This window comes from Camelus dromedarius, chromosome 14 (assembly GCF_036321535.1).
Source record: "Camelus dromedarius isolate mCamDro1 chromosome 14, mCamDro1.pat, whole genome shotgun sequence".
Taxonomy (NCBI): domain Eukaryota; kingdom Metazoa; phylum Chordata; class Mammalia; order Artiodactyla; family Camelidae; genus Camelus; species Camelus dromedarius.
In genome coordinates this window covers 57636714-57662068 of record NC_087449.1, presented here as the reverse complement: position 1 = coordinate 57662068, position 25355 = coordinate 57636714, and the positions used below count along the sequence as shown (strand labels likewise).

At 45.9% G+C, this 25355-nt stretch overlaps 2 protein-coding genes and 1 long non-coding RNA gene across 16 annotated transcripts in view; 1 reads left to right on the top strand and 2 right to left on the bottom strand.

The window, feature by feature from the left end:
- The window catches only part of OTUD3 (OTU deubiquitinase 3), a 25275-nt gene extending 9074 nt beyond the window's left edge, over nucleotides 1-16201 (top strand). The window contains exons 4-11 of one of the 11 annotated variants that reach the window (XR_010383960.1): nucleotides 3492-3614; nucleotides 8157-8288; nucleotides 8750-8846; nucleotides 9980-10167; nucleotides 11148-11447; nucleotides 11757-11798; nucleotides 12294-12324; nucleotides 15360-16201. Coding sequence is in view for 1 of the 11 variants with exons in the window: in XM_031464239.2 (XP_031320099.2) it covers nucleotides 3492-3614; nucleotides 8157-8288; nucleotides 8750-8846; nucleotides 9980-10167; nucleotides 11148-11324 (717 nt within the window). In the remaining 10 variants the exon portion in view is untranslated. Of the gene's footprint in view, nucleotides 1-3491; nucleotides 3615-8156; nucleotides 8289-8749; nucleotides 8847-9979; nucleotides 10168-11147 lie in introns of all 11 variants that reach the window. The other 10 variants (XR_010383961.1, XR_010383954.1, XR_010383958.1 and 7 more) reach the window with 10 other exon arrangements.
- LOC135322906 (uncharacterized) lies at nucleotides 3550-8776 on the bottom strand. The gene is made up of 3 exons (XR_010383964.1): nucleotides 8644-8776; nucleotides 6371-6462; nucleotides 3550-3686 (listed from the first exon to the last, which is right to left on the bottom strand). It is a non-coding gene; the product is annotated as an uncharacterized LOC135322906 (long non-coding RNA).
- PLA2G2E (phospholipase A2 group IIE) lies at nucleotides 12535-25355 on the bottom strand. 4 transcript variants are annotated; one of them, XR_010383963.1, is made up of 5 exons: nucleotides 25228-25355; nucleotides 24357-24495; nucleotides 24024-24130; nucleotides 16583-17322; nucleotides 12535-12653 (listed from the first exon to the last, which is right to left on the bottom strand). XR_010383963.1 is itself a non-coding variant. In XM_010997641.3 (4 exons), exons 1-4 carry the CDS (start codon nucleotides 25265-25267, stop codon nucleotides 22028-22030), a joined length of 429 nt encoding a protein of 142 aa, XP_010995943.1. In that variant the 5' UTR covers nucleotides 25268-25355; the 3' UTR covers nucleotides 18282-22027. The 4 variants fall into 4 exon arrangements, 3 of the variants coding, with proteins under 3 accessions (XP_010995943.1, XP_064350048.1, XP_031320101.1); XM_010997641.3 differs by lacking the exons at nucleotides 12535-12653; nucleotides 16583-17322 and adding an exon at nucleotides 18282-22170; XM_064493978.1 differs by lacking the exons at nucleotides 12535-12653; nucleotides 16583-17322 and adding an exon at nucleotides 18282-21518.

Here is a 25355-nt window from a genome sequence, read left to right as displayed (position 1 = left end):
GGTCACCTATGCAGGAATTTATGTTAAGCTCTTATTTAGGAATTAGCTGTGGGGCTGTCCTAAGGTGATGGGGCTTGACTACTGAACTATGCAGGGTATCTGTGAGCCTAACCAAAGACAGGAGGCTTGTGGTGGCTTGGAATTAAATAAGCCCTACATTACAAATGGGGTCTGGAGTATAATTCAAAAACCTTTAAAATGCCAGAAATATTATTCAGCAGTCAGTTAATTGGGTAATTTGAGACAGAGGGCCTAATGGGGAAATAATTCAGATAATTTTGCAAAAATATCTAAATGAGACTTTAAAGGATTTGCATACAAATTCTAGTTTGACATTTACCTGTGTCATGGGTATGTTTTTAGTTTTTAGATGGAGGGAAACAAAGACTAAATTCACTGGACTAACCATTGCTAAAAAGTATGTTCTGAACAACAAAACTTACTTCATGGCCTAAGCTGTCAAGCTTTGTTTCTGTGCTCTGTCCAGCTGTACAGAGCGGTTCCAGTGGCTTTTCTGTAACAAATAAGATTCTACAACAGACGTTCAGTTTGTGCTGTTGGGCCGCCTAAGCCTTCCCTCCCCCTCCTCACCCCCACCCCCACCCCTTTGCCTCTGGTATTCTAAATTAACCTAATCTCCCAAATAATGCATCAAACCAAACATTGTGGAGGATGGAAGGTCAAAGGGCAGGTGAAAATGTGCACAGACTACCACCCGCTACTCTTCCTCAGTCCTCCGGGTGCTTTTCACATTGTGGCCCAGCTTCTAAAGACTGCTCGTGTGCTTGCTGCCAGTCCTCCCCCCTCCCCCTCCACCACTTCCCTGTTTCTAACTTTTCTTTTAATTGAAAGTAGAACATAATGATTATAGAACAGTTTGGAAATTCCAAAAAGCGCATAAAGGCAAATAAAATTACCCAGAGCCGCACTCCCCAGAGGTAATTACTGTTAACTTTTTAGTATGTATCCTTGTTATTCCCACACACTGTTAGCTGTAAAAATATTCTCACTTCACTGGGAAAAGATGTCTGGTGAAGTCACGTGTTTTAAGCACGTTTAGACACACAGATACATCCGTATGTATGTACACACTCACTTACCTATCCCTATGTATTATATTATTATAAAGGCAACAGTGGCCTTTTTCTCGTCATTCTCCTGTACCTACCACTTGCATTTATATTCCTTTGTAAATTGATTGTTCCTAGCCTTTGCTCATTAAAAATAAAGTCAACTTTATCGAGATACGATTTACGTAAAGCAAAATTCACCCTTCTCTGATGTACAGTTCTATGTGTTTTGACATAGCCACGTAAATACCAATATTATCAACATATAGAATATTTCCCCTATCCCAAAAACTTCCCTCGTTCTCCTCTGCAGTCACTAGTCCCCTCCCCATCATCCCCAGCCACTAATCTGACTTTTCTCTTACAGCTTTGCCTTTCCAGAATGTCATATAAATGGAAGTATATAGCTTTTTATGTCTGGCATAATGTCCTTTTAACAAAATTACACGACAGCAAAATAGGTTAGATACTGCATGGTTGGTGAGGACTTTTACCTGACAGGGACACAGCGAGCAGCATGGGAATGGTATCTGTGTGTGTTGTTCTTTGGGGCCTGGTACTGACACCAGGGAGAGCTATCATGTTTTTAGTGAGGCTGTCTCTGTCTAAGGATGTCTTTGAGTCGAGAATACTGGTTACCTCCTTTGTTGTCCCAGTTTTTGTCTTTAAATCTTTACTGCTTAGCAGAAGTCATCAAAATTAGCGTAAGTCATCAAAATCATTTGAATATACAGCATAATGATCCTATCCTTGAAGGAATGTACTCAATGCCAATTTAGTAATTGTAGCTCGCCTTTTCTTCCATTGATAACTTTCTTAAAGTTTCTTAATTATCTAGGTAGTTGTGGAAGATAATTCTACATAGTTAGAATTTTTTTTTCAGATACATGTATTTCTATCGTGTCCTCTTTCATGGATTGCTAAACACTGATGAATGTGTTTCCTGTAAACTGGCACTATTCACTAGGTTTCCCTCATCTCCCTCCACCCCAGTGAAGCATCTTAGTTTGAGAATTGAAACTGGATTGGTTGCTGCTGTCATGGGTAAGAGTGCTTGCATTAATAGTGAGTAGGTTTATATTCACAACCTACACTTTTCTAGTTACGAATGGAACATTTGCTTCTGTAAACAATATAGATGTGTGTAGCAGAGAAAGCGAAAGTCCTCTGTCATCTCCCTCGTCGTGAACTTCACGCTTAACAATTTGGTGACTGTTCCTCAAGTTGCTTTTCCTACTCATGATGTGCGCAGAGTGTCATTGTTATTTACGTACGTAAGTGTGCTAGCGATCATGTCATTGAGAGGTTCCTTTCCCTGGAGTCCTCCTGGGAGGTGAATGGGTCCCTCTGTTGTGCATGTGTCAGAACCCTCTGCACCTTGACACCTAGCATTCTCCCTGGAGAAAGCTCCCTCCGTTCTGACTTCTAGGCCTCTGTGGTTCCTGTTTGCTCCGTGGTTTTGCTGTGTTTTTAGACCGCAGTTATTGTTTAATAATAGTACCTTCCTGCCTATGACTTTCAGCAAAAACGAGAAGGAGGTGCTGCTATTTGGGGGTTTTAACAAAGAGACAGTTACTGGGCTTTCTGAAGGACCGATTAAGAATTACCTTGGAGTTTCTGTGGAGGTGGTGGTTTTGGGGGGTATACGCAGGTTCCACCTTACTTAGGGCATCTGTATTGCACAACTGCAGGGAGCACTGTTCTTGTTGGGCTGTGCTCCAGGGGGACCATTCACACAGAACAGCTTGTGAGTAGCACCTCCAGGCTTGTGCGGTGCAGTGGTACTGTTTGACTGTATATAATTTTGTTTTGAAATTGATACACGTGGGAGATTTTGAGTTTGTTAATGATTCTCAATATGTGGTTGATGAAGCATGCTATTTTTGTTTTAAGGACAGGGGTGAATTTACTGTGAAGCCAGGGAAGCATGTGTTACGTTCCTCTTTTTTATGGCCCCCTTTCAAGGGCTTGGGAGAGCTTCTAGCAATTTTGTATTTTTAATTTTATATTCTTTTTCTCAAAGAGGGTCCCAAATTGTTTGAACTTCAAGCCCAACAAACCTACGTCTGCCTCTGGCCTTCCCTCTTGGAAGGGCCTGTGCGTTTGAGGGGCTGAGAGATACTGACACTCCTGAAACTTCAGCTTATTTAAGTTCATTGTAAATCTTCCCCTGGTTTTTGAATCTGTATTTTCATGTGGATTTATTTCCATATAGTTGCAGATTAAAGCGCGTTGAAGCATATGTGCATGAGTGGGAGAAAGGTAATTCAGAAATTGCTTAGGACATAACCCAGTTATCTTCCTAGTCTGTCCTGTATAGAGCCCGTTGGCTGGGCTTCCTGGGCGTTCCAGGTGGCGGCTCCCTTCCGAAAGTGACAGTGTGCAGATCCTGGCTGGCATCTTCCCTTCCTCTGCCCGCAGATCCGCGGTACAGAGAAGAGCAACGTGCGGGAGTTGCACATCGCGTACCGGTGTGGCGAGCACTATGACAGCGTCCGGAGGATCAACGACAACTCGGAAGCACCTGCGCACCTCCAGACTGATGTGAGTGAATCTCCATTTTCTTCTCTATTCTCAGCCCCGCAGGAACCAGGTTGAGAGCCGAGTGCCCTGGAGCTAAAAACCAGTGATGTTTTTATAGAAAGTTGCCTCTCTTGAATCTGTAGGCTTGATTTTTTTTTTTTTTTTAACTGTTAGCTGAGAGCAACAGTTAAAATTGTTTGTCATTCTTTGGCTTTGCCTATAACAGCGGAGGCTTATGATTACATGAGTATAATTTATAAAAATATTTTAGATTACTTTTGTTTTAAAATTAATCCATGCTTCATATCTGAAATTTGGAAACTATAGAGAAGGTAAAGAAGAAAATAAAAAATACATAAAATCAGTAATTTTTGTTATTGTTTTGATACTTATGTAACTTTGTTTCCTGCTTTTTTTTCAATTAGCATGATTTCATAAGCCTTTTCTTACATTATTAGACATTTTCATAATTTAAAAAAATGTGAAAGTCACTCTCTCACCTTTGTTTTACTTTCCTGGATGCAACCAGTGTTGCTAATATATTGTAAAATTACCTAGAGATATTTTACATACCAAGCAGATGTGTGGGTATGTGCATGTGTTCCACTTTTGCTGGATTACATTCTCCCTGTGCACAGGGGTGGCATCCTCTACATACTGCTCTGCACCGTGATTTTTCAGTAGAACATATCTTGGAGTTTAATTCATAGCAGCACATAAGGAACTTCCTTAATCTTTTTAAATGTGCATAGTATTCTGTTGTATGGATGCATCATAGTGTGTTTGAATAGTCCCTTTGAGGGACTTTTAGATGGCTTTGCCACTTTGCTTTTGTAAATAACATGCAGTACGTATATGCATATCTTTTCACGCATATGTGAGTGTATCTGTGGAATAAATTCCTGGAAGTTTCTTCTTACACATCAGAGGATGCGTGCATGGTAATTGTGGTAGGGATTGCCACCTCGCTCTCTGTAGAGGTTTCCCAGTCTACACTCCCACTTGCGGTGTGTGTCTCTTCCTGTACCTTTGCCAGCACAGCGTGTTACCAAGTTTTTAAATCTTTGTCTCTATTAGGGGAAAAGTTGTTTTCTTAACATAGTTTTAATTTGTATTTCTCTTATTAGTTAGTTTATGCATCTTCTGTGTCTAAAACCTTTTTGTATTTTTGTGTGTGAACTGTATGCATTTTCTTTGTCCATTTTTTTTTCCTGTTCAGTTTTCTTAACGATTTTTAGGAGATCTTTATATAGTAGGGAAATTAGCCTCTATCTGTGGTATAAGTTGCGAATTTTTTTCACAGTCTGTCATTGTCTTTTTATTCTTTTCCATATGGTCTTTGCTATGAAGGAATTTTAGATTTTTATGTGGTTAAGTTTATCAGATTTTCTTATGTGTCTTCTGAGTTTTGGGTCATAATTAGGAAGCTGTTTCCCACTCTGAGGTTAAAAAAGAATTCTCCCATAGTTTATTTTAGTACTTCTATAGTTTCATTTTTAAAAAGAGAATTAGATCTTGTCTCTATTTGGGATTTATAGTCACATAAATGTGTGAGGGTATGGATCCAACTTTATGTCTTTCCTTGTGGTTACCTAGTTGTGCCCAAACTATTTATTAATTATAAATTTTTCCCCACTGATTTAAAGTGCTGCTTTTTTCATATAGTAAATTTTCATCTGCAGTTGGGTCTATTTCTAGACATTGATTGTGTTCCGCGGATTTCTCTGTTCATATGTTAGTGTGTTCATCATTTTAATTAAAGAGTATATTTTAAAATCTAGTAGTTTTTCACTCATCATTACTTTTCTTTTTTTATGATTTCCTGTATACTCTTGCTTTTTTTGTTTTATATATGAATGTTAGAACAAGTTTGTCCAGTTAAAGAGAAGTCCTGTTGATTTTTGTTTTTATTGGGATCTCATTAAATTAATAGATTAACAGGCAGAAATTGATATCTTTATGATGTTGAATATTCCTAGCCAAGAACCTGATAAGCTTTTTATTTGTTAAATTGACTTTTTTGGTCTGTAGGAGCATTTTCTTCATATAGATCTTTTCTCATTTTTTTCTGAGTTTATTTTTAGGTGTTTTGTGTTTTCTGTTCCTGTTGTAAGGAAAGGATCTTTTTTCCCTTTATATTTGTATGTATGAAAGTTGCTGAGAAAATGTTACTTATGTACATACCCAGCTATTCTCCAGAATTCTCTTTGTTTTTAATTGAGGTAAAATTCACATAACATGAAATAACCATTTTAAAGTGTACAATTCAGTGGCTCTGAGTATACCCACCATGCTGTTCCGGAACACTTGCAGCACCCCAGGAGGAAACCTGCTTCCCATCAAGCAGTCATTCCCCATTCCTTTTCTACCCCTTCCACCACCAGCCTACTTTCTGTCTCTATGGTTTCACTTATTCTGGATGTTTCTTTTAAGTGGAGTCCCACAACTGTGTGGCTTTTTGTGACTGCCTTTCGTTAGTGTGATGTTTTCAAGGTTCATCCATGTCATAGCATGTCTCAATACTTCGTTCACTTTCAAGGTTGAAAATACTCCATTGTATTGCTCTACCACTACTTTTGTGTATTCTTTTCATCTCTTGATGAGCATTTGGGTTGTTTCCACTTTTTGGCTATTGTGAATAGTGCTGCTGTGAATATGTGTGTATAGTATTTATTTAAGTACCTGTTTTCAACCTTTTGGAGATACAGTTGACCCATGAGCAACGCGAGGGTCAGGGGCACCGACCCGGCACAGTTGAAAATCTAAGTATAACTTACAGTTGGCCCTCTGTATCCGAGGTTCCTCCATATCTGTGTCCATATCTGCAGTTCCACATCCTCGGAGTCAGCCAGTCGTGAATTGTGTGGTACTGTAGTATTTACAAATGAAAAAAATTTTGTAAGTGGACCTTCCAAAACCCATCAACTATATACCTAGAAGTAGAATTGCTGGGTCGTATGGTAATTCTATCTTTAACTTTCTGAGAACGTGCCACACTGTTTTCCACAGTGTGTAGCTGCACCGTTTTACGTTCCCACCAGCAGTGTATGCGGGGTCCACTTTCTCCACATCCTCACCAACACCTGTTGTTTTTCTTTCTTTCTACTTAAAATGATGGCCAGCCTCCTAGATGTGAAGTGGCGTCTTGTGGTTTTGATGTTCATTCCCTAAAGTTTAATGATGTTCAGCATCTTTCATTTGCTTATTGGCCATTTGTGTATCTTTGGAGAGTCTATTCAAGTCCTTTGTGTGTGTTTAATTGGGATATTTTTGATTTGGTTGTTGAGTTCTGAAAGTTACGTATTTTGGACACTTGATTCTTCTATAAACACATGATTTGCCAGAGCTCTTTTTGCTTGGAGTAGTTTTTTTGTCGATCCTCTCTTTTTTTAAGGTATAGAATTCTATTATCTGCAAATAGGCAAACTTTTCTTCTTCCTTTTCAGTGTTATACTTCTAATTTTGGGGGGGTGGCAATTGCATTGCTGTTACCTCCAAGACATTGCTAAATGATAATGGTGGCTGTGAAAATCCTTGCTGTGTTCCTTACTTCAGTGGGAACGAAGCGTTGTTCTGTGGATTTACCACAGTTATTTAACCATAGCCACGCTGTGAAACCTCTAGGTGTTTCCAGTTATTCACCACTGTTAGTGGCACTGGCATGAGCACTTTTACATACATCGTTTCTACCCTTGACATTCTTTCCTTTGGATGAATTTCAAAGACTCTTGATACACATAGCCAAATTGTTAGGGTAAAATTTTAGAACAGGTTGCTTTATATTAACATTCTAAGGCATATACCGCACATTGCTGGATTCCACTTACAGTTTTACATACAAAAAGTAGAAAAGTCCTTGCTCATTTCCCATCTCCCTGCATCAATAGGAAGCAGAGGGAGGAAGTGGTTGGGAGCCACAGAGGGATGGTTTTGGCTGTTCTGAAATGGGCTTAGGTTGTAAAGGCCTGTGGATACCAAGTGAGCTGCTCTTCACGTTTTTAGAATTTGGATTGGCAGATCCCCTTGGGTGTGGAAGCACGGGAGGTTGGATGAGTCATGCTCACTGCGATAATCTGGTTGGGACAAGATTGTCAGCACACTGAGCTTGCTGATGATCAAACAGGATCTAGGGAGCCAGATGACAGTGGTATACCGTGTTTATTCAAGACACGCTGTCCGCTGAAAAAGCCCATCGGGTGCCAGTGCCAAGGACTGATTCTGTTCCTAAGCTCACAGCCCTGGAGACCTGCTGAGACAGACGTGTGCTGTCCGAGTCAGCAGTCATTGCCACAATGTCGGTATCTAGAAACTGTCAGTGCTCTAATGCCGTTTTCACTGAAGAGTCTATCCCATGTCGTGGGCCCTTCTTCTTAATACTTCAGCTGTGGCCTGTAATCTCAGTGTCTGGATGAAATTTAGCCTGGTGGTTGCCATTCCTTTAAGATTGTTCCTGGAACCTTTTCCCATGTATTTGAATGTTTTTGAGCTTAGAGTGTCTCCCTATGTTGAAGATTCTGAACAGAGTTTGCTAGAGTTCTGTGATTCTTCCTCTGCATCCTTTAGTTTCAGATGCTTCATCAAGATGAATCAAATAAAAGAGAGAAGATCAAGACAAAGGGAGTCGACTTTGAGGACGACCTGAAAGATGAAGTAGAAGACGCTGTCCAGAAAGTCGGCAATGCAACTGGGTGTTCAGTTAGTGTCTGTCACGCAGCAGCAGTGGTTCACAAACTTGCTCTGCCTCGTTTACCTGCTAGCTTTGTGCCAGCACTCTTAGCGTGCCAGCACCCCATGGGCCAAGATAGGTCCAGGATCTTTAGAGTTTGATTAGGTCATGTGATATGACTTAATGAGAGCAGTTTATTCATTTCTCTCTCGTTTGCCAGACTTTACCCAGTACCGTTCAAAATCCTGAGGAAGTATGTGAATTTATTCTTTTTTTCTGACTAGTGCAGTTTTATAAGAATTAATTTTATTAAATGGTTATTTCAGATGACCAGTTTTACTGAAAATTAAGACATTTTCTAAATGGAAGGTCTTGAAACCTTACCTCAATTCTCACTATCGCATCCTTTTGTTTATAGCAAATTGCTGAAGCCGCGATAGGTAGAGAAGTATACGCAGAGTCTTGACGTGGTCCTTTGTTTCTTGCGTAGGATTTTAATTTGATAGTCCAGAACCTGGAAGCTGAAAATTACAACATTGAATCTGCGATAATTGCCATGCTCCAGATGAACCAGGGGAGAAGAAATAGTAAGTCCATGGTTAATATGGAGAAGCTCTCAAAATGGATGTGTTGGTGACTTTCCAAATATTTATTTTTAATCAAGTGACAGGTAGCAATTATGTTGTCACCTATTCTTTCAGCAGTTGTTTACTGAGTACTTTGTATGTGCAGGCGATTTTACCAGGTGCTAGCCCTGCATTAGGGAGGGGATAGTCTGGGGGGGGGGGGCAGGGGCGTGGTGGAGAGTCATAAGTAAATTAGTGTAATACGTAATGGAGGGGGTACAGGATGCTAGGCGAGCGCATGAAAGGGCCTCCTAGCCCAACTTTGGAAAAATGGAAAGTGTCAGGGAAGGCTTTATCCTTTTAGAAATTACATCTCATTATAATACAAAATGGATAACTGACAAGGAATGGAGAGAAAAATTATTTTTCTCATGGAAATATTTAGATTACTAGCATCTATCAACTGGTGATAATTCGGAATTTTTTTGCTTGAACTGAATTTAATTCTGTGATTCAGAGGAGGGAAAAAAAGATGTTAACATCTGTTTTCTCAAGTTACTTATTTTAAATGGTTTCAGTACTTCTTGCCAGGCATTATGTGCCAGGCCCTGTTCCTGGCATTGTAGTTTTCTGATGGGGTATTTTATTTTCCTCTTAAATGTTTGCTGTCCAGTATCTGTGCTGTCCCGTATGATATGTACTTGACATGTGGCTGAGACTGAGGAGCTAAATGTAGAATTTTATTTAACTTCATTTGATTTTAATTTGGCCACATGTGGCTAGTAGCCACTCTGTTGAACAGCACAGCTTTAGAGCCAGTTTCCTTTCTAGTTTTTGGGTACAAGTGAAAGATTTCCCCATAAAAATTCATGTTAAAAAATGGTTAATCTAATAAAACACTCTTCTGGTGGGAAGCTGATGATAAGACTGGTCAACAGGTTTTTAAAAAGTTTATCTTCCAAATTTTACCAGTTGTTTTTTTCCCCTGTGTTCACCACTTACCGGCTTGATATTAGAATATTATGTCTTAAGGAAACTTGCTCTTCAAATGGCAGTGATCTAGGGACCCAGGTAGTTTTGGAGTCATTTAACAGTAATTGCATTGTGTAACTATCTTAGGTTTTCGATTTTAATAAAATGCTTTTCTTTGGAAGATGCAGAGGAGAACCTTGAGTCCAGTGGCCGAGTCCTGAAGCAGTGTGGTGGCCCTTTATGGGAGGAGGATGGCAGTGGCACCGGCATCTTTGGGAATCAGGGCTTAAATGAAGGCAGGACTGAAAACAATAAGGCACGGGCCAGCCCTACCGAAGAAAACAAAGCAAATAAAAACCAGCTCCCAAAGGTAGGGAAGATGGGGTTGCCAGGGCGAGTGGTGGGGCTGCTGTAAGTCGGGGGCAGTGGAGGGAACCTGGAATGCAGTTTAGTGTGCAGTTTTCTTGTGATTTATAAAAGTGGTTATTGTAGGAAATATGGGGCGTGCATGAGGGTATACTGTGAAGCAGAGCGAAGACCTTGCGTGTCCTGTTTGGAGTCTGCAGTGATGACTGGAAGGAAGCACACCCTCAACTCCTGCTCTGTCCACGTGGATGGGCCCCTTTTCCAGCCTCACCTTACTGTGTGCGTGGCTGCTTTCCATGCGAATCCATGTGACAAAAACCCCATTTTGTATAAATGCCATCATTTTCGGTGAACACCTTTGTGTATAAACTTTGTATTTTGCATTCTTTGTTTGTCTAGAGTCCCAGAAGAGGAATTAATGGGTTAAAGGGCATGGATATTTGAATCTTTTTTAAGGCCTTTTGGTAAATTGTCAAATGCTTCCCAGAAGGGTTGTACAGCTCCCTCTCTGCCTCCACTCTTAACAAATCATATGTGGCACCATTTATTTTACTGAATTTGGAACTTATTTTAAAGACTTTCACCAAGAAATTCTGAGCTCAAAAATGCAACATCGTGTAAAAAGCCACAGAGGCTAGGATGCAATAAGCTTCTGAGGATTTCTTTAGGATGGCCTGGGACATTGAATTATGTCCAGAAAGGCGTCCTGTGCATGTTTGAGTGTTGTCTCCTGCTGGACTGGGGTTCATGTTTCTTTAGGTCATTTTGAATTAGTTTATGAGGGGAGTGGAACTGATTTTGTTTGCCATTTAAGTGTGAATTTGAGCAGTAAGGAAAGTAAATCATTTCTGGTCTAGTAGGTGGCTATTCCCTGTTCTTGCTGAAAGGCTGCCTGTGCCCCTTGCATCTGTCGGGCCCGCGTCCCCCTGGAGCTGGTGCAGCGGGTGCCGGGCCGGCGACTCAGCCGGCAGTCTTCTCTTTCAGGTCACAAACAGGCAGCGGCGCGAGCAGCAGCGGCTAGAGAAGAAGAAGCGGCAGGAGGAGCGGCATCGGCACAAAGCCCTGGAGGGCAGGGGCAGCCACGGGGACGGCAGCAGGAGCGAAGCGGATGCGAGCGCTCAGGTCACCTTGGTGAAGACCTTCGCAGCTCTCAGCATCTGACTCAGGCCTCCCGGGAGACGGGAGGGGCGAGGGGAGAGTGGAGTGGACCGGCTTTCCAGCGAGGCTGTCCTTTTCCAAAACGGAACTCATCCCACAGTATCCACACGGCCGCTCCCACACCGAGTTAGTGTCCTTCAAGCTGCCTCTTTTTTGTTCGAAGTTTTGTTAGTGCTGTGTTTTATTTAATGAAAGTGCAGTGAAGCCATTCATGTTCTGTAATTAAAGTATCGAGTTTTAGGGCTGGATAGTTAGGTCAAGAAAAACTTTGTAAGTGTGGTCTTTTTTGCCCTAAAAATCAGAGTTCAGTAACCCTGGGATCTTTCCTGAACACTTAGGGTGAGTTTTGCTGTAACTGGTCATGAACTAGTTTAGATTAATTGCTAGGAATTGAGAATAACAAGTTTCCTTTGTTTTGCTTTCATTCTCAAACAGATATTAATATGCAGGATAGTCTATAAGCGATCTCCAACTCAGGTACCTGTTCAGAATTAATTTTCTTCTAATCCAAGTTAATGAGAAAATAATTCAGGAAGTGTTTTCCCAAAGTAATATGATACACAGGTTGTGGCCTGTAGTCGGGGTGGAAGTTAAGTTACTGCATTTTTCTTCTGGATTCTGATGTTATTTCAGATGGGATGCAGGTGCTGTTAGTTCGTTTGCTCTCAGGCCATATGATAAATGGGCCTGACTGTTACTTAGGCCTGGACTTTGCTGGAAAGTTGATAGTGTTGCTGAGTTTTGGGTACTTGTTTCTTGACAACGAGAAGACGGCATGTTACGGCTTCTGATGGCAGTTCTGGGCTTCTGATAGTATGGAAAACGGAGTCCATAGTTGTAAAGGGAGGAATCAGGAGAGTCCTGAGTTTGTGCTCAGGAAGAGTTTTTATAGGGGGAGAGTGTCTGGAAGAATGTCTGAGGCTTTTCATGTTCCCATGTTAAGTAACTGTCTTTTCTTCCCTACCATTCTAGATTTAGAAAGATGCCTTCAGAGAAATAAAAGGTAACTTGACCTGTTACTCAATTTTCTTAGTATCGTGAAAATGAAATCCCATGAAATGCTGCACTTACCTCTTTTTATTTAAGCCCTGTTTGGGATTTTGATGTTGAAAAGCTCTCTAGCACCCTCCGGAAGCTGTCAGTGACTTAGGTCACACCAGCAGGCCAGAGAACGTACTTTGGCTGAGGCCTTTGAATGACTCCACAGTGCTGAGATAGGTGGACCCGGGCGGTGGAGAGATGTCACTCCTCGTACTGAATTAGGTGGGTGTGAGCTTTAGAACTGTAAGGTATGCAGTGGCCAGTCTTGGACAGTCTTTGCCTTTTGGGGACCTAATATTGGGAGAAATAACATATGCTGACTCAAAAGGTAAATTATTAGTTACCTCCCCCATCTCAAATTTCAAAATTTTAAGAGTTCCGAGACAAAAGGAAAATTATAAAAGGGTTTTGACATGTATACACATGTCAGTGTAGGCTGACCTTGGAGCCATTGGGTTGTCTTCATCAGGTGATTTGCTTTCTTCGGTTTTAATGATGTGTTTTAATTTTTTGTTTGGTGACTTTTTGTGGTTGCAGCATCAGTGGTCTCTTGGAATTGTTCTCAGGACATCCTGGAACAGGACATTGTAATATTTAGCAGATTTAGAAAGTGCACGGCGGTTTTTCTTTGCACACTGTGAAGTCCTGAGTGAGAGCCTCTAGTCCAGACAAGTGAAGGGTAGGTCTCTGTTGCCTTACTGTCTCCTAGGGAGTGAGAGCCAGTGCTTTAGGATCTGCTGTCTCGTGACTTTCCGCTCTGGGCACATTCTGACCGTGGCCGAGCATTTCTGAGGGAACACTCTTTCTCGCCTGCTTTGTCCTGTGAGAGTACCGGAGACTGGGTGCTCCCAGAAAGATCAAGATTGTGTAGCAGACATTCAGCAGAATTCAGCGTCAGAAACGGCTGAAGGGAGACCCATTACCCGAAGTAGTAGAGCTGCTTTATTGACTTGGTTAAATGAAGGTGGCCTTGGGCCCTGTTGGGTTTTAGAAGTTGCTAAAAAGTCATTAAAGAATATTGGGCACATTTATTTATAAATTACCTAATTCTGATGCTAGGCTTCCCACATTTCTGGGGTAAAATAATAGTGGTTTTAGAAACTAATCAAATGGCTTCAGTAGTTTTCTTTTATTACCATGGCATAGTTTTCCAGTTGTAATTGTCTGTGTTTGGTATGTTAACTGTTAGGAATGGGGTACATGTATCCAGTGTTAGTGATGCCTTCTAGCTAAAGGCACGAATTCAGACCTCGCCGCCTCAGCCTCACCTGGGTGTGAGGTGCGTGGGCACTTCCCTGCCCGGGCAGGCCCTTGAGGCTGACTTTCTCGACAGCCGAAATGGAGGCCCCGCGTGTGTAGTCCTGGGGTGGCCGTTGTCAGCGGCGGTCCCTGGTACAGTCACTCACATGCACACCGTGTCAGGGAGTGAGTCTCTCTTCACTTCCGTGGCTGTTAGAGGTCTGTTACGTGGGATTGTCTCGGTGGCTTTGATCAGGAGAAAGGGGATGGGGCAGTGGTCCATAGCTGCTTACTAGTCTTATAAACTGTATATAAAGGTTTTATGGATAAAAAAAGATTTTTTTAAAGGTCAAAATAAGAAATACAATTTTAGTGGCAACAGCTTTGTGCTAGAGAGTATTAAAACAGCATAGAGCCATGACTTCTAAATTAATATAATTGCCACCAGGAGATATTAGAGAGAGGGACTGTATATGTATATTTAATTTTTCAATAATAGAAAACATGTTTTCAGGAGCAAAGTGTGGTTGAAGAATTGTGGCAGAAAAAAGAATCATGTTAGTTGCAGTTGTCTATAGTTGCTTTCATAAGCTTTGAAAACACTTCTAAACCCATTTTGATTCCGAGGGCTTGTGAAGTGGGGTCTCCCTCGTGGGACAGCTAGAGCTGGGCTTCGAGGGGGCCTTTGTGGCGGCTCTGTCTAGCACCCTGCCCTGCTTTCCTGGGGAGCTTGGACGATGGGAAATGATATGGTCCTGGGTGGGAGGAGGGCCGCGCTAGCGGGGGAGAGCTAGCGACCAGATGGACTTGGCATTGAACTGTGCTCACAGTCAGTCCCTGCTGTCAATGTGCAATTTCTCTCATTCTGAGAAACTCTCTAGACTGCCTGGGTTTTACTGGGTCCACATAGAGTGCTGTCAGTTTACCTCTGTGAAATGTTCAACTCGAATGTGCAGTCGGTTGAAGGAAACTTGGACTCCCTGTCAGAGCTGACACTCACGCCGACCAGAAGGGTCTGCGAGGGTGGGCGACTGGATCTTCCTGGTTTCTGCGTCACATCTGTGGCCCTCTCTGACTCCCATTTTGGGTAGATGCGTAGCTCTTCACCTTTTTACCTCAAGGCTCTTGTCTATCTATAGCAAACCTTTTAGACTCAGAGTCCAATGCAGTTTTTTTGTTTTGACATTTTCACGATTCACTTTTATTCATCTCAGCTTTCAGAACAGGTGTTGCTCAAACTCTGGGGCCTTCCAACGGCTGTTCTGAGGAGATTTAATAATGGCACTTTTTACGAGGTGTGTTTTTCTGACTGTAAAGCAAATTGTATTTTTCCACTGATGTCGTTAAGTTGCTGATCTCGATGGCATGTTTAAATTATAGCAAACCTTCTGGCATCACATATCAGCAGGGGAAATGGATCGTTGATTTGAAGGGGAGATACTGAGCACCAGTCACGAAGTGCGTGCTGTGCGGAACTCAGAATGTGTGCCACAGAGCCGGGCCCCGGGGAGGAGTGGGGCTGCGTGGGCTGCCTGTCTCCCTTCTGTCCAAGGTCACGTTCCCTGTAAAAACCTCAGGCTCTTCACCATTTCTTCTGAGGGATTACTTTCTAGAGCCTCGCTGTTCTAGTTGGAACTAGTTTGTAGCTCGATTTAAATGTTTAGCATCCTTGCAAAGTTACTTGAGAAGGGGCTGGTACCAGTAAAGAGTAATTTCTGTAAAAGCATGAACTCCCCTTGGTGACTTTGTTTTAAGCAGGGCCTACCCGTGATCCAGAACTACTTCTGCTCACCGCGCTGGTGGTCATGGAAGGTAAGGACCATGGATGAAACCTCGGTGGTCTGCCCTTCTTCTTCTGTATGTCAGCATCCACCAGGTCACTGTCGCCAGCTGTCTGTGACAGCCGTTTGAGTTCAGTCACAGACCTCTGCCTGTGGTTTGATCTGCTCGACTAAAGCTTGAGGAATGCTGGCGTGGGCTCCTCTCATGTTCATCTTCCTTGGGGAGAAGGGCCCTCGGCCGCCCTGGCTACCCTCCCAGCATCCTCCACCAGCGCTGCGCTCAGTGAGAAGAAGGAAGGAGCCAGGAGTCAGACTTCAAGCTGCGTGTTCCTCTTGCTGATGTCGGAGTGCTGGGGGGTGTTGACCACCTCAGTGAAGGGGGGCGCTTGGGTCTGAGGGGAACGCAGGGGCCTCCACGGGCTCAGCCGCCTTCTCTATTCTCTAGTTGCACTATACATGTTCTCGCTGCAGTCTGGAGATAATACTTAAGACCTCCCTGGGGTCATGATCCGTAGACTTGGCAAGTCTTGCCTCGTCTATGGAGCTCGACTGTCTGTGGAGAAACGTGACCGTTGTCTGATGTCCGCAGTTCATTTCCCCTAGGTTGTTTCTTTCCTCAGATTGTGTTACTCTGAACCATTTTGTTTTTTATTTACTGAAGTACTGTACTTGGCTATTTGCAGTGTTTTCAGAACCAAATGTTTCTTTTTTGTGTTTTTAATCTCCAATACTTGGTGCAATAGAAGCTGCAAAGATGTGCCACTTTATCTACAAAATGGCATTTTGTATACCAATAAATTCTAGTTTAAAGACAAAGCTTCAAGTTGTTCCTGTCACTGTCTGACCACCGTTTGAGTGCACGTGTCAGAGAGCACGTGGGGAAGTGACCTTTTTGGAGATGTTCACGTGGAAGATGTGTATGTTCTTCTGGTTATGTAGCCGTTTGGGATCTTTCTGAGCTTAAACAGCTGATTGTAGCTTCCGTTCAGGTGAGTCCGGCCACCACACCCCCTGGCAGGGCCATTGTTACGATTGTGGCTTGATATCTAAGAACGTCTCTGATGATGGCTAATTACAGAGCAGCTGTCTGTTGGCCGCCACCTTGGGGTTTCTCTTGAACTCTGAGGGTTGGTTTGACCCCGTCCCAGGAAGAGCCACCTCCTCCCGACACACATGGGCGGCAGTGACTGCACGACTCACCTGAAGGAGGTCCTCGGGGTCCCTCAACGCAGGCGCCAGGGCTCCAGTCAGTCCCTGGGGCAGGATTGGTCTTACTGGCCTCGCTGTGTCCTCGTGACTGTGGCCTTGAGGTTCCTGCTCTCTCTTGTTCTGTTTGTGCTTATCAAGCAGCCTTTGAATTGGCTCTGCAGCACCATCCAGCACCACCCTGGATGAGAGAGGAATTCTCCAGCTACCGGCAAGGCCGTTCTCTCTCTGTCACTGGCCTCGTGTGATTTTTTTATTTTTGCCTCCTTCCGTCACTGAGAGACGACTGGGTGCACAGACACTCCAGCTCCTGAGCCCACGAGGCCCAGATTCTGGACCCTGTTAACCCAACTGAGACTCTGAGAGCCTCGGACCAGAGGACTAGAGGGCTGTCCCGGTTTACGTGTTCCCATCCCCAGCTGGAAAACTCACGGCCTCCTTAACTCCATCCCCGCAGTGATTCAGCGGAGGCCACGGCCGCCTGCTGGGCGGGGGTGTTCCGGGGCTTCCCTCCTGGGTCTTGGTGACCCATGAGATCAGATGAGTCTAAGGACAGCAGCGTCCTCAGGCCAGGCAGGGAATAATTAGAGAACGCAGTTAATTATTTACATTTTCCTCCAGGCTGCAGCCTTGCTTAGTCTGGGTGAGTGACAATTTATGATGCTGAAGACTGAGGTACCAAAAGGGGAAAAGTGGCTGTTCTGTGTCTCTCTTCGGTAACTGCTCGTGGTTGCCTAGGAGAAAACAGGGTTGCAAACCCATGTTTATAAAGTTTGCCAGACACCCCACAAGGCCTCCCCCAGTGCACAGAAAGTGTATGGTGGCCTTGAGATAAAACCAAAATTTGATACAAAAATGCTCTGCTCCAGTATGATTTTGGCTGGACTGCTGGACAGAATGGCCACTCTCAGACCATAGTGACGCAGCGATTTAGAGCTATTTTGATTGAATAGGATCGAGACCCATCCTACCAATTCATAGATTCTGGCTTGGCAGAAGGAAAAATTTGCCACCTTGGAGAAACCTGTCTTTATCTCCCCATGGTAGAGAGACTTAGATATCTCCAAATGTTCAGGTTTTAAATTTACTCACCAATCCAAACATCCGAGAATCCATTCATCATTTACTGAACAGATTCTGTCTAAGAGTCTTTACTTCTGGGCGTTGAATCAGACATGGACTCTGTCCTAGAAAAACCATTCAGTCCAGCAGTGACAGTGGCCACGTAACCATGATCCAAGAGAACACAGGCCATTGAAGGAGGTACTGATAGGAGGGGCTATGAGTTCAGAAGAGAAATCAAGGAAGGCTGGGTGGGGGAAGTGACATTTGAACAAGGCATGAAAGGGGAGACAGGAGGAGGAAATAGGGAGCTAAGGTATTTGGGCCTGAAGGGCCAGCATAAACAAAAGCCCAGAGTGGGGGAGTGGGATGCCCCACGTGTTTAGGACAGTTTATCAAGGGTATATCATTAGTTTGCAGAAAGACTAGGAACTCCTTTCTCAAGCACTTGCCACATGCTTTTTGCTTCTGGAAGAATAATGATGTGCTTGCTGAATGAATTCCGAAGATCAGGTGTGCCTGGTCCCTCATGACCGCATCCTACGGTGTCACGAATTGGCCTGTGTGTGCGTTTTGACCTTGGAACACATCCCCGGTAGCAGCCCTGCAGGAAGAGTGCTGCACAGCGTCTCTCTGGCCAGTTTTGCCTCATTGCCTGTGTGGGACCGCAGTTCAGGGTACTGAAAGGTAATCATTTACACTTGTCCATTCAAGATAAATGAGCACTCAGAGCAGTGAACCAGGGGGGCTATCAAATATATTAGTACAGTATTTATCACGTGTATGATGCCCGTCCCCTAAAATAATTGTAATTATCACGTATCCGTGGATTCAGTTGAACAGATAGCATCCACTTAATGAATTCAACAGGGCAGACAAAAACTCAAAGTGACCTAGCCAGGCCCTTTGAATTCATTGTCTCACTTAAACCTTAAAACCACTCCACGAGACTGATGGTCCCACCCCCCATTTTACACATGGCGGAATAAGTAATGGGTCCAAGATCACAGCTTTGAATCCAGGGCAGTCTGTCCCCACCATCTAGGAACCCAAAACAACCTAAATACTGCAGTTAGATTTTCCTGGGAAGGTACAAACATTGCTGGCCATTCAGAGGAGGGTGAAGTCTTCTCCAAGGGGAAAAGCATCTTGGAAAAGGTGGTATTTGAGATGTACCTTAAAGCACGTGGATGTTAACGTGATGAGGAGCCTGTGAGGGAGGCTTCTAGACTGAAGGAAGCTATTGCACAGAGGGGTAGAGACAGGTGGGTGTGTTCTGGCAGCGGTGAGGAGCATAGGGAAATATATATGGCTGGATGAAGGAGGCTGGGAAAGCAGATGATACCAGGCTTGAATGTCAGGGGTTGCTGGATGATGGGGAGCCACTGATGGGTTGGGGGCAGAAGAATGACATAACTGGAAGTCAAACTATGGGAAGGTGAAGCTGGCGCTGGTGGACAGGATGGAGAATAGGGGGCTGAAAAACTTTTGGTCCTGACAGCCCGATCTTAGCTCTATTATAACACTTCCTGGTGTGCAGTAACTGGTGTCTGGCTGCAGACTGACCACATCAGGTTTGTCTCTATCTCCAGCATTCAGCAAGGGGCCAGGAGCATAGTTTGTATAAAAGTGTATTGAAGGAAAGAATGAAATTTAATACAGTATTCAGTTCTCTCCCAGTGACACTGCCAACAACCCCAAAGAAGCAGACAAATATGTGTGAAATCATAATTGGACTCAGGTTAACTTGGGAATTCCAATGTGACTTGGCTTCTAATCACTTATTCAGCAAGTTATTTAATTGAACACTTGGTTAATAGCTTTTCTTAGGGGCTAAGTGGGAACAAAAGCAAAAACCATCCAAATCCTGTCATCCAAACTGGAGAGGCCAGCTATGAAACATTCAGGTAACAAAGTCCCTTCTCCAGCCTTGATTTAGTCCCCCTGCTGCATTCATTCATTCATTCATTCATTCACTCGTTTCATTCATTCAATGAATTAATAAACAAATCATTTAGAACAGTGCCTGGGGAATGCCAAAGGCTTAATAAATGTTAGCTACTATTGTCATGAAGATTATCATTCATTCATTTACAGGACGCTTGTGTGCTACGCGTTATTTTGTATACATTCACACATGCCAAATTAGTAAAACCTTGCTACAACCAACCTGCCAGGAAAATGTCATTGTTCCATTTGACAAATGCAGAAACTGGGGCTGTGGCCATTTTGCAGCACTTTTTGGATTGTAATGTGTGCACAAATCCCCTGGGGGTCTTTTAAACCAGCAGGTCTGGGGGCAGGTCCAAGAGTCTGCATTTCTAACGAGCTCCCTGAGCAGTAAGGTCTGGATCCCATGCACTTCTGCTAACTGGCAGAGCACGGAGCTCTCCCGGGAACCTCCGACAGCAAGGTCAAGGTTTTCCTTCCTTTTTTTCAGTTCTTTCCACCAAGTCTGCAGATGGAAATCAAGTGTGTATCCTACAGACACATACTCTGTATCAGGATTTAGACAGACTCATTCATTCACCGAACATTTACTGATGCCTGGGAAAACAGATTGCACCAGGGATTGTTCTTAAAGTTCTGATTTTCACCCTGTCAGGTGGTTAAACAGCTGTAACATCGCCGGGTACTCAGTCCATCGCTGCCTTAAATCCATCATGCCCAGAACACAGCCTCTCCCCATCTCTCCCAAGTCAGTTACTTTTTCCTTTATTTCTTATCAATGTAGTGGCACCATCACTCTAAGATGTTTGTAAGGACTTACTGATTATTTCTCAGCATATTTGTTATTGAAAATGGGAGGGGACAGATTTCACTAGCCCAGGAACACACTTTGTCCCCCATGAAGGGAAATCCAGGTTTAAGCCAGATTTGTTTCCTCCTTGTAGCTGAACAAAATAGACACCAGAGGGCGCCTCAGGACTACTCTTCCCAACAAACACCCTCTTCCCTGCAGACCCGCTCGTGCTTTAAGAACTGGTCTCCTGGTGCCTCTTCACGGAGGGTTTGTCAGTCACAGCAGCCAAGCATGAACATCTGTTGTCTCCTGTTTTTTGTTTTTGTTTTTTTTCCCTAACACAGAAATTCACCGTTTAAAGTTTATGATGATCATCCTTTTGATTGCCTCAGGCTCTTTCCTGCCCTCAAAGTCCTGAATGTTGTACACACGCCATGAAAAGGACGAAAGGAGTGGACATTTATTACCCGTCTGCGGTGAACTTCGCCTGTGCGATGCTTTTTTACACGCTTTATCTCATTGAATAGACTCATCCCAATCCTGGAAGATTTTTATCAGCATAGTACGGATACTGGAGATATTATATCCATATTTAGAAGGAGAATCTGCTGAAATACACTGCTTCTAGGGGAGGCTGCATTCCATTTGATGGGAATCCTTTGGTGCATTAAACTGGCTCCAGAGTTGGCCCCAGGATGCTGGATGCTGCCATCTTTCCTCTTCCCCTCCCTGTATCAGGAGCCTGACCTGGCCCGGGCATCCTTATGGCTGAACTTCCCTGGGTACTCTGGGGTGTCTGAGATGACAACCAGAGGGGCAGAGTGTCAGTGGCTGAGATTGACTCACGAAGAAATGGAGGCATCCTGGCTTGGGAGTGAGGACACCCTCTTAGGCAGAACTTCCGCTCTCTGAATCCCCAGATGCCCCTCTGTCAAAGGAGGGACTTGAATAAGATGATTCGAGAGCTTCTTCTTACTCTTAGCCAGCATTCTGATGGGAGGGATTTGAAGCCTGATAACATAGTGGGGACAATATTTTTAGGCTGATATTTCACATGCCTCTCAGATTACGCCATACATCCAGAAATGTTCCTTCCAGAGACTGCCATTGTTGTCTTGGATAAGACTGTAGAATGTTAGAAAAAGAGAATCCCCCAAACTTACTGTAATGGGAAATTAAAAGAGCAGAATGTTGGAATTGTGTGTTTGGGGCCACCCATGTCAGACCAATGCTGGGCCCCAGTGCTTAGCACTTTTTTTGGCACTTGGTAGGGGCTCAAAACACAAATGAATGAATGAAACTGTAGACTAGTTAAACCCATAATAGAGTCTGAGATCAGTACTGGAATAATGGGAAAACCTTATCACATTCAGAAGAGGAAACAGATCCCAGGGGTGGGTTACAGAGCCTTCTGGGTGCTGAAGGGCCCAGGGGGCATGGCGTTTCCTAGGGGGAGATGTGGCCTGGGAGGCTAGTGGCGGTCCTGGCCAGACAGAGTCTGGGAGCTCTCAGGGAGTGATGGGTTTGCAGGAAAGGAATTTTCCAGAGGGAGGGCCTTGGGTGCCAGTGTTCCTGAGGTCTGGGGCAACAGCCGCTGGAGGCAGGGGCCGCAGGGAGGAGGCCGGAACACAGACTTAGCAGGGCGGGGTGGGTCCAGTGCACAGCTTGTTGGGGTAATTGACATATTTGCGGTCGAAGGTGCCCAGGTTGTGGCGAAAGCAGAGCGCGGCCCTCTTGTCACACTCACAGGTCCATCGCTGGCAGGTGGTTCTGCCGGCTGGTTGGGACGAGGCGAGTCAGGGACTAGGCACCTCGGGCCTGCCACTCTCGGACCCACAGGGGACTGCACTGGGGTCCCTGTTCTCAGCCCCATTCTGCTGGAAGCCCATCCTCACCAGGGAGGGGCATGTTTTGGGGATGGGTGAGAGAAGGGGCAGGCACAGTAGGGCCTGCTGGGACCCGGGATGCTAGAAACCTGGAAGTTTGTCCTCACTGTTCCTTCCTCTCCCAAGCCCCCTCCGCTGCCTGTACCCCACCCCCCCACCATGGGGAGATCATCTTGTCCACTGGCTCTCCTCTGCCCCAGCCCCAGGTTGTGTGTGTGGGGGGTGCTTCTAGGCAACACCTCCCCCTATGTGATGCCTTGCTGCTGGTGGAGGGCGGCCATCAGTCAGAAAGGAAAGCTATGAAATGAAACCGCTCAGTCCCAGACGACCTGGGTGTGCCCCAGAGGGACCGAAGCTGGGGGCCTGCTTGGGCCCATGCCCGTCTCCCGCAGGGAGACAGAGCCCATTTTTCTGGTATTTCCCTGAGGGTCTCCCCTCCGCGTATGCGCCCACACCTGGCCTGGGGATCAGAGCCGGCGTCAGCTCTGCGGGCACCTGAAGCCCCAAATCCTCCTCTTCTCTCCACTGCGTCTGCTCTGAGTGGCTCTGGCCCCTATTTGTCCCCATGAGTTCATCCCACAGCTCAGAAATGTCCCTGTACCTCATGTTCTCTCTAAAAGCTCGGCCTCCAGCTCCCATCAGGGTTCTGCTCACACCTGCCCTTTCAGCAACACTCGGAGTTGGAAGGGGCCTAAGCGCCACGTCAGCTCCTTTGGGCGGCTCTTGCCAGGAGCCCGACTAAGCTGGGGAAGTGAGTGATCATCGCCATTTTCCAGATCAGGAAGCAGAGGCTTCTGAGGGGTTACATCCCTTGCCCAAAGTCACACAGGGGGTAGAAGGTGAACCCCCCAGCCTGTGTCTCTATTCACCTGGCACCTCCCCTCACTCATTCTCTCGATGCCGTCCCTGATAGGTGGCTGTCCCAGTCTTGCATGACCCTCTTCTCATGACAGGGAGCTCACTGCCTGTCAAAGCCGCCTTGCTGAGTGGATGGTGGCAGGAGACAGAAACTCTGAGCCAAAGATGCTCCCAGTGGTTCTGGTCCTTGCTCCAACGCTCCCCCAGATCAGGCCTGAGAGATCTGAGTTGAGTCGTCTTTGACCTTCCCAGCTCCTCCTGCTGTGCCCTGCACTGGGCCTGCCCTCCCTGCAGGCTGCTGCTGGTTTTGCAACAGGAAAAAGGTTGCATTCTCTGATCTGAGCTTCCACCACACTCTCGATTAGTTCAGTTAGCTTCCCTGGGCCTGGCACCAGGGAAGCTAATTGTCCCAAGTACCCATTGGACCTGGCAAAGAGGAGTCAGCCTGCGGGAGCAAGGTCTGCTGTCCCAAATCCAAGCTCCAGCTCTCTCTTGTCTGGGGCAGTGCTCTCAAGGCTCTGTCCTGGGGGCCTGTCTCTAGCTGCCGCCCCAGCCTAGGGGAGGCCAGTGTGAGAACACAGCTCCTCTGGCTCTCGCTCAGCTCTGCCCCCTTCCTTTCTCTCCCCAGAGGCTGGAGCTGGGAGGCCTTTGGGTCGGGGGAAGTGCCTGGGGCCAGGGCAGGAGCTGATGAGTCTTTAGACTGGGTGCCACGTGAGCATCTGGGTGGGTGGACAGGACTCTCCCCAGTTCCCTGATGATGGAAGACCCCACCCCTCCAGTCCAGGGTCTGACCCTGACAAGGCCCAAGAGTCACCACCAGGACGAGGTTCCTGGCTGAAGCTCTCCCCCTCCCAACATCTGGGGGTCTCTAGGGCTATTCACTCACCACAGAGGATTTTGTGCCTACTGACAGAGAAAAGATACTTTTCCAGTTTGGGTTCACATCCCAGCTTCTCCAGACACCCATAGCAGCAGTCATGGGCATGGCAGCACCTGCAAAGGTCATGGTCAGCCTGGAGGGGCCTGTGGGCCAGGCTGGGCTGGACCAGGGGCTGCCCAGGGGCCCGGGTCCCTTAAGAGCTCAAGTGAGCCCCCACTTTCCAGGTGTCCCCAGCTCCTCCTTCCCCAGGATGCTTCCCCAGCTCCTTCCTCTTCCCTATTCGCTCCCCCCAGCCCCTCCATCTCCCAGAGAGGCCCCGCTGCTGGACCACCTGCTCACCAGTCTGTCTGGTCCACCGGCCAGTGGGAACCGCCAACTCCACAGTAACAGCCATAGTCATTGTATTGCAGTGCAGGCTTCCCCGTCATCCTCTCAATCATCACCCCGAACTGGACCAGGTTCCCGCCAGCCAGGGCTACTGCGGGGAGGGAGGGTGGAGGACATCAGGTTCCCCGGGGCCCCACCTTCTGCAGCCAGCTTCCCCTGATGTCCCCTCAAATCTGAGTCAAGACCTCTCTAATTGTCTAGGTAATCTCACCTCCCCAGGCACCTCGCTCCCAATAATAACAATGCTAATCAATAATGACATCACGATAGCATCGCACCTCCATCCTGGAGTCCTCATCCCCATCGTGTCGGCACACTCAGCCCCCCTCCCACTCTCCTCCACCATCTCCCAGAGCACCCCCCACCCATCCTCCTGGCTGCTTCCCAGTGTCTCCCACGGGGTCCTGATCATCTCCCCAGCTGTCAGCCCCATGCCCCCAGGAGCACTCTGTCCCCGCCATGTCCCATAGGATGCCACTGGATAACCTTCTGAACTAACTGGATTTCCCTGGATTCCTCCAGATCCTGCTGATGCAGCAATGGGGGGTGGCCCACCCAGGCAGGTTGGAGCCCAAGCTCAGGTGATGGCTGGAGTGTGAGTGGCAAGAGCCCCATGTGTGCTGTCTGAGATCCCTGCCAGCCCCTCTCCTATGCCCCCTGGGGCCTCCTGGGCTTCAGTCGTCCCCCCTCTCTGCTGGCCAGTGTTTGCTTAAGCAGAACTGGCTTCAGAGGTCCCACCACGCCCTCCCCAGGGACCGGCTTAGGGACCTCCAGGGAACTGGAGCTGGGGCAGGGGAGGGGTGAAGGCAGGAAGGTTACTTACCCAGGAGGCAAAGTAAGGTCAGAGTAGGGGAAGGCTTCATCCTGGGGGGAGGGGAGGTGAACAGACGGCAGAGAAGCTGGGCTGCAGGAGAAGGAAGTGAGCAGGGACGCCTCTGATCTCAAGGCACT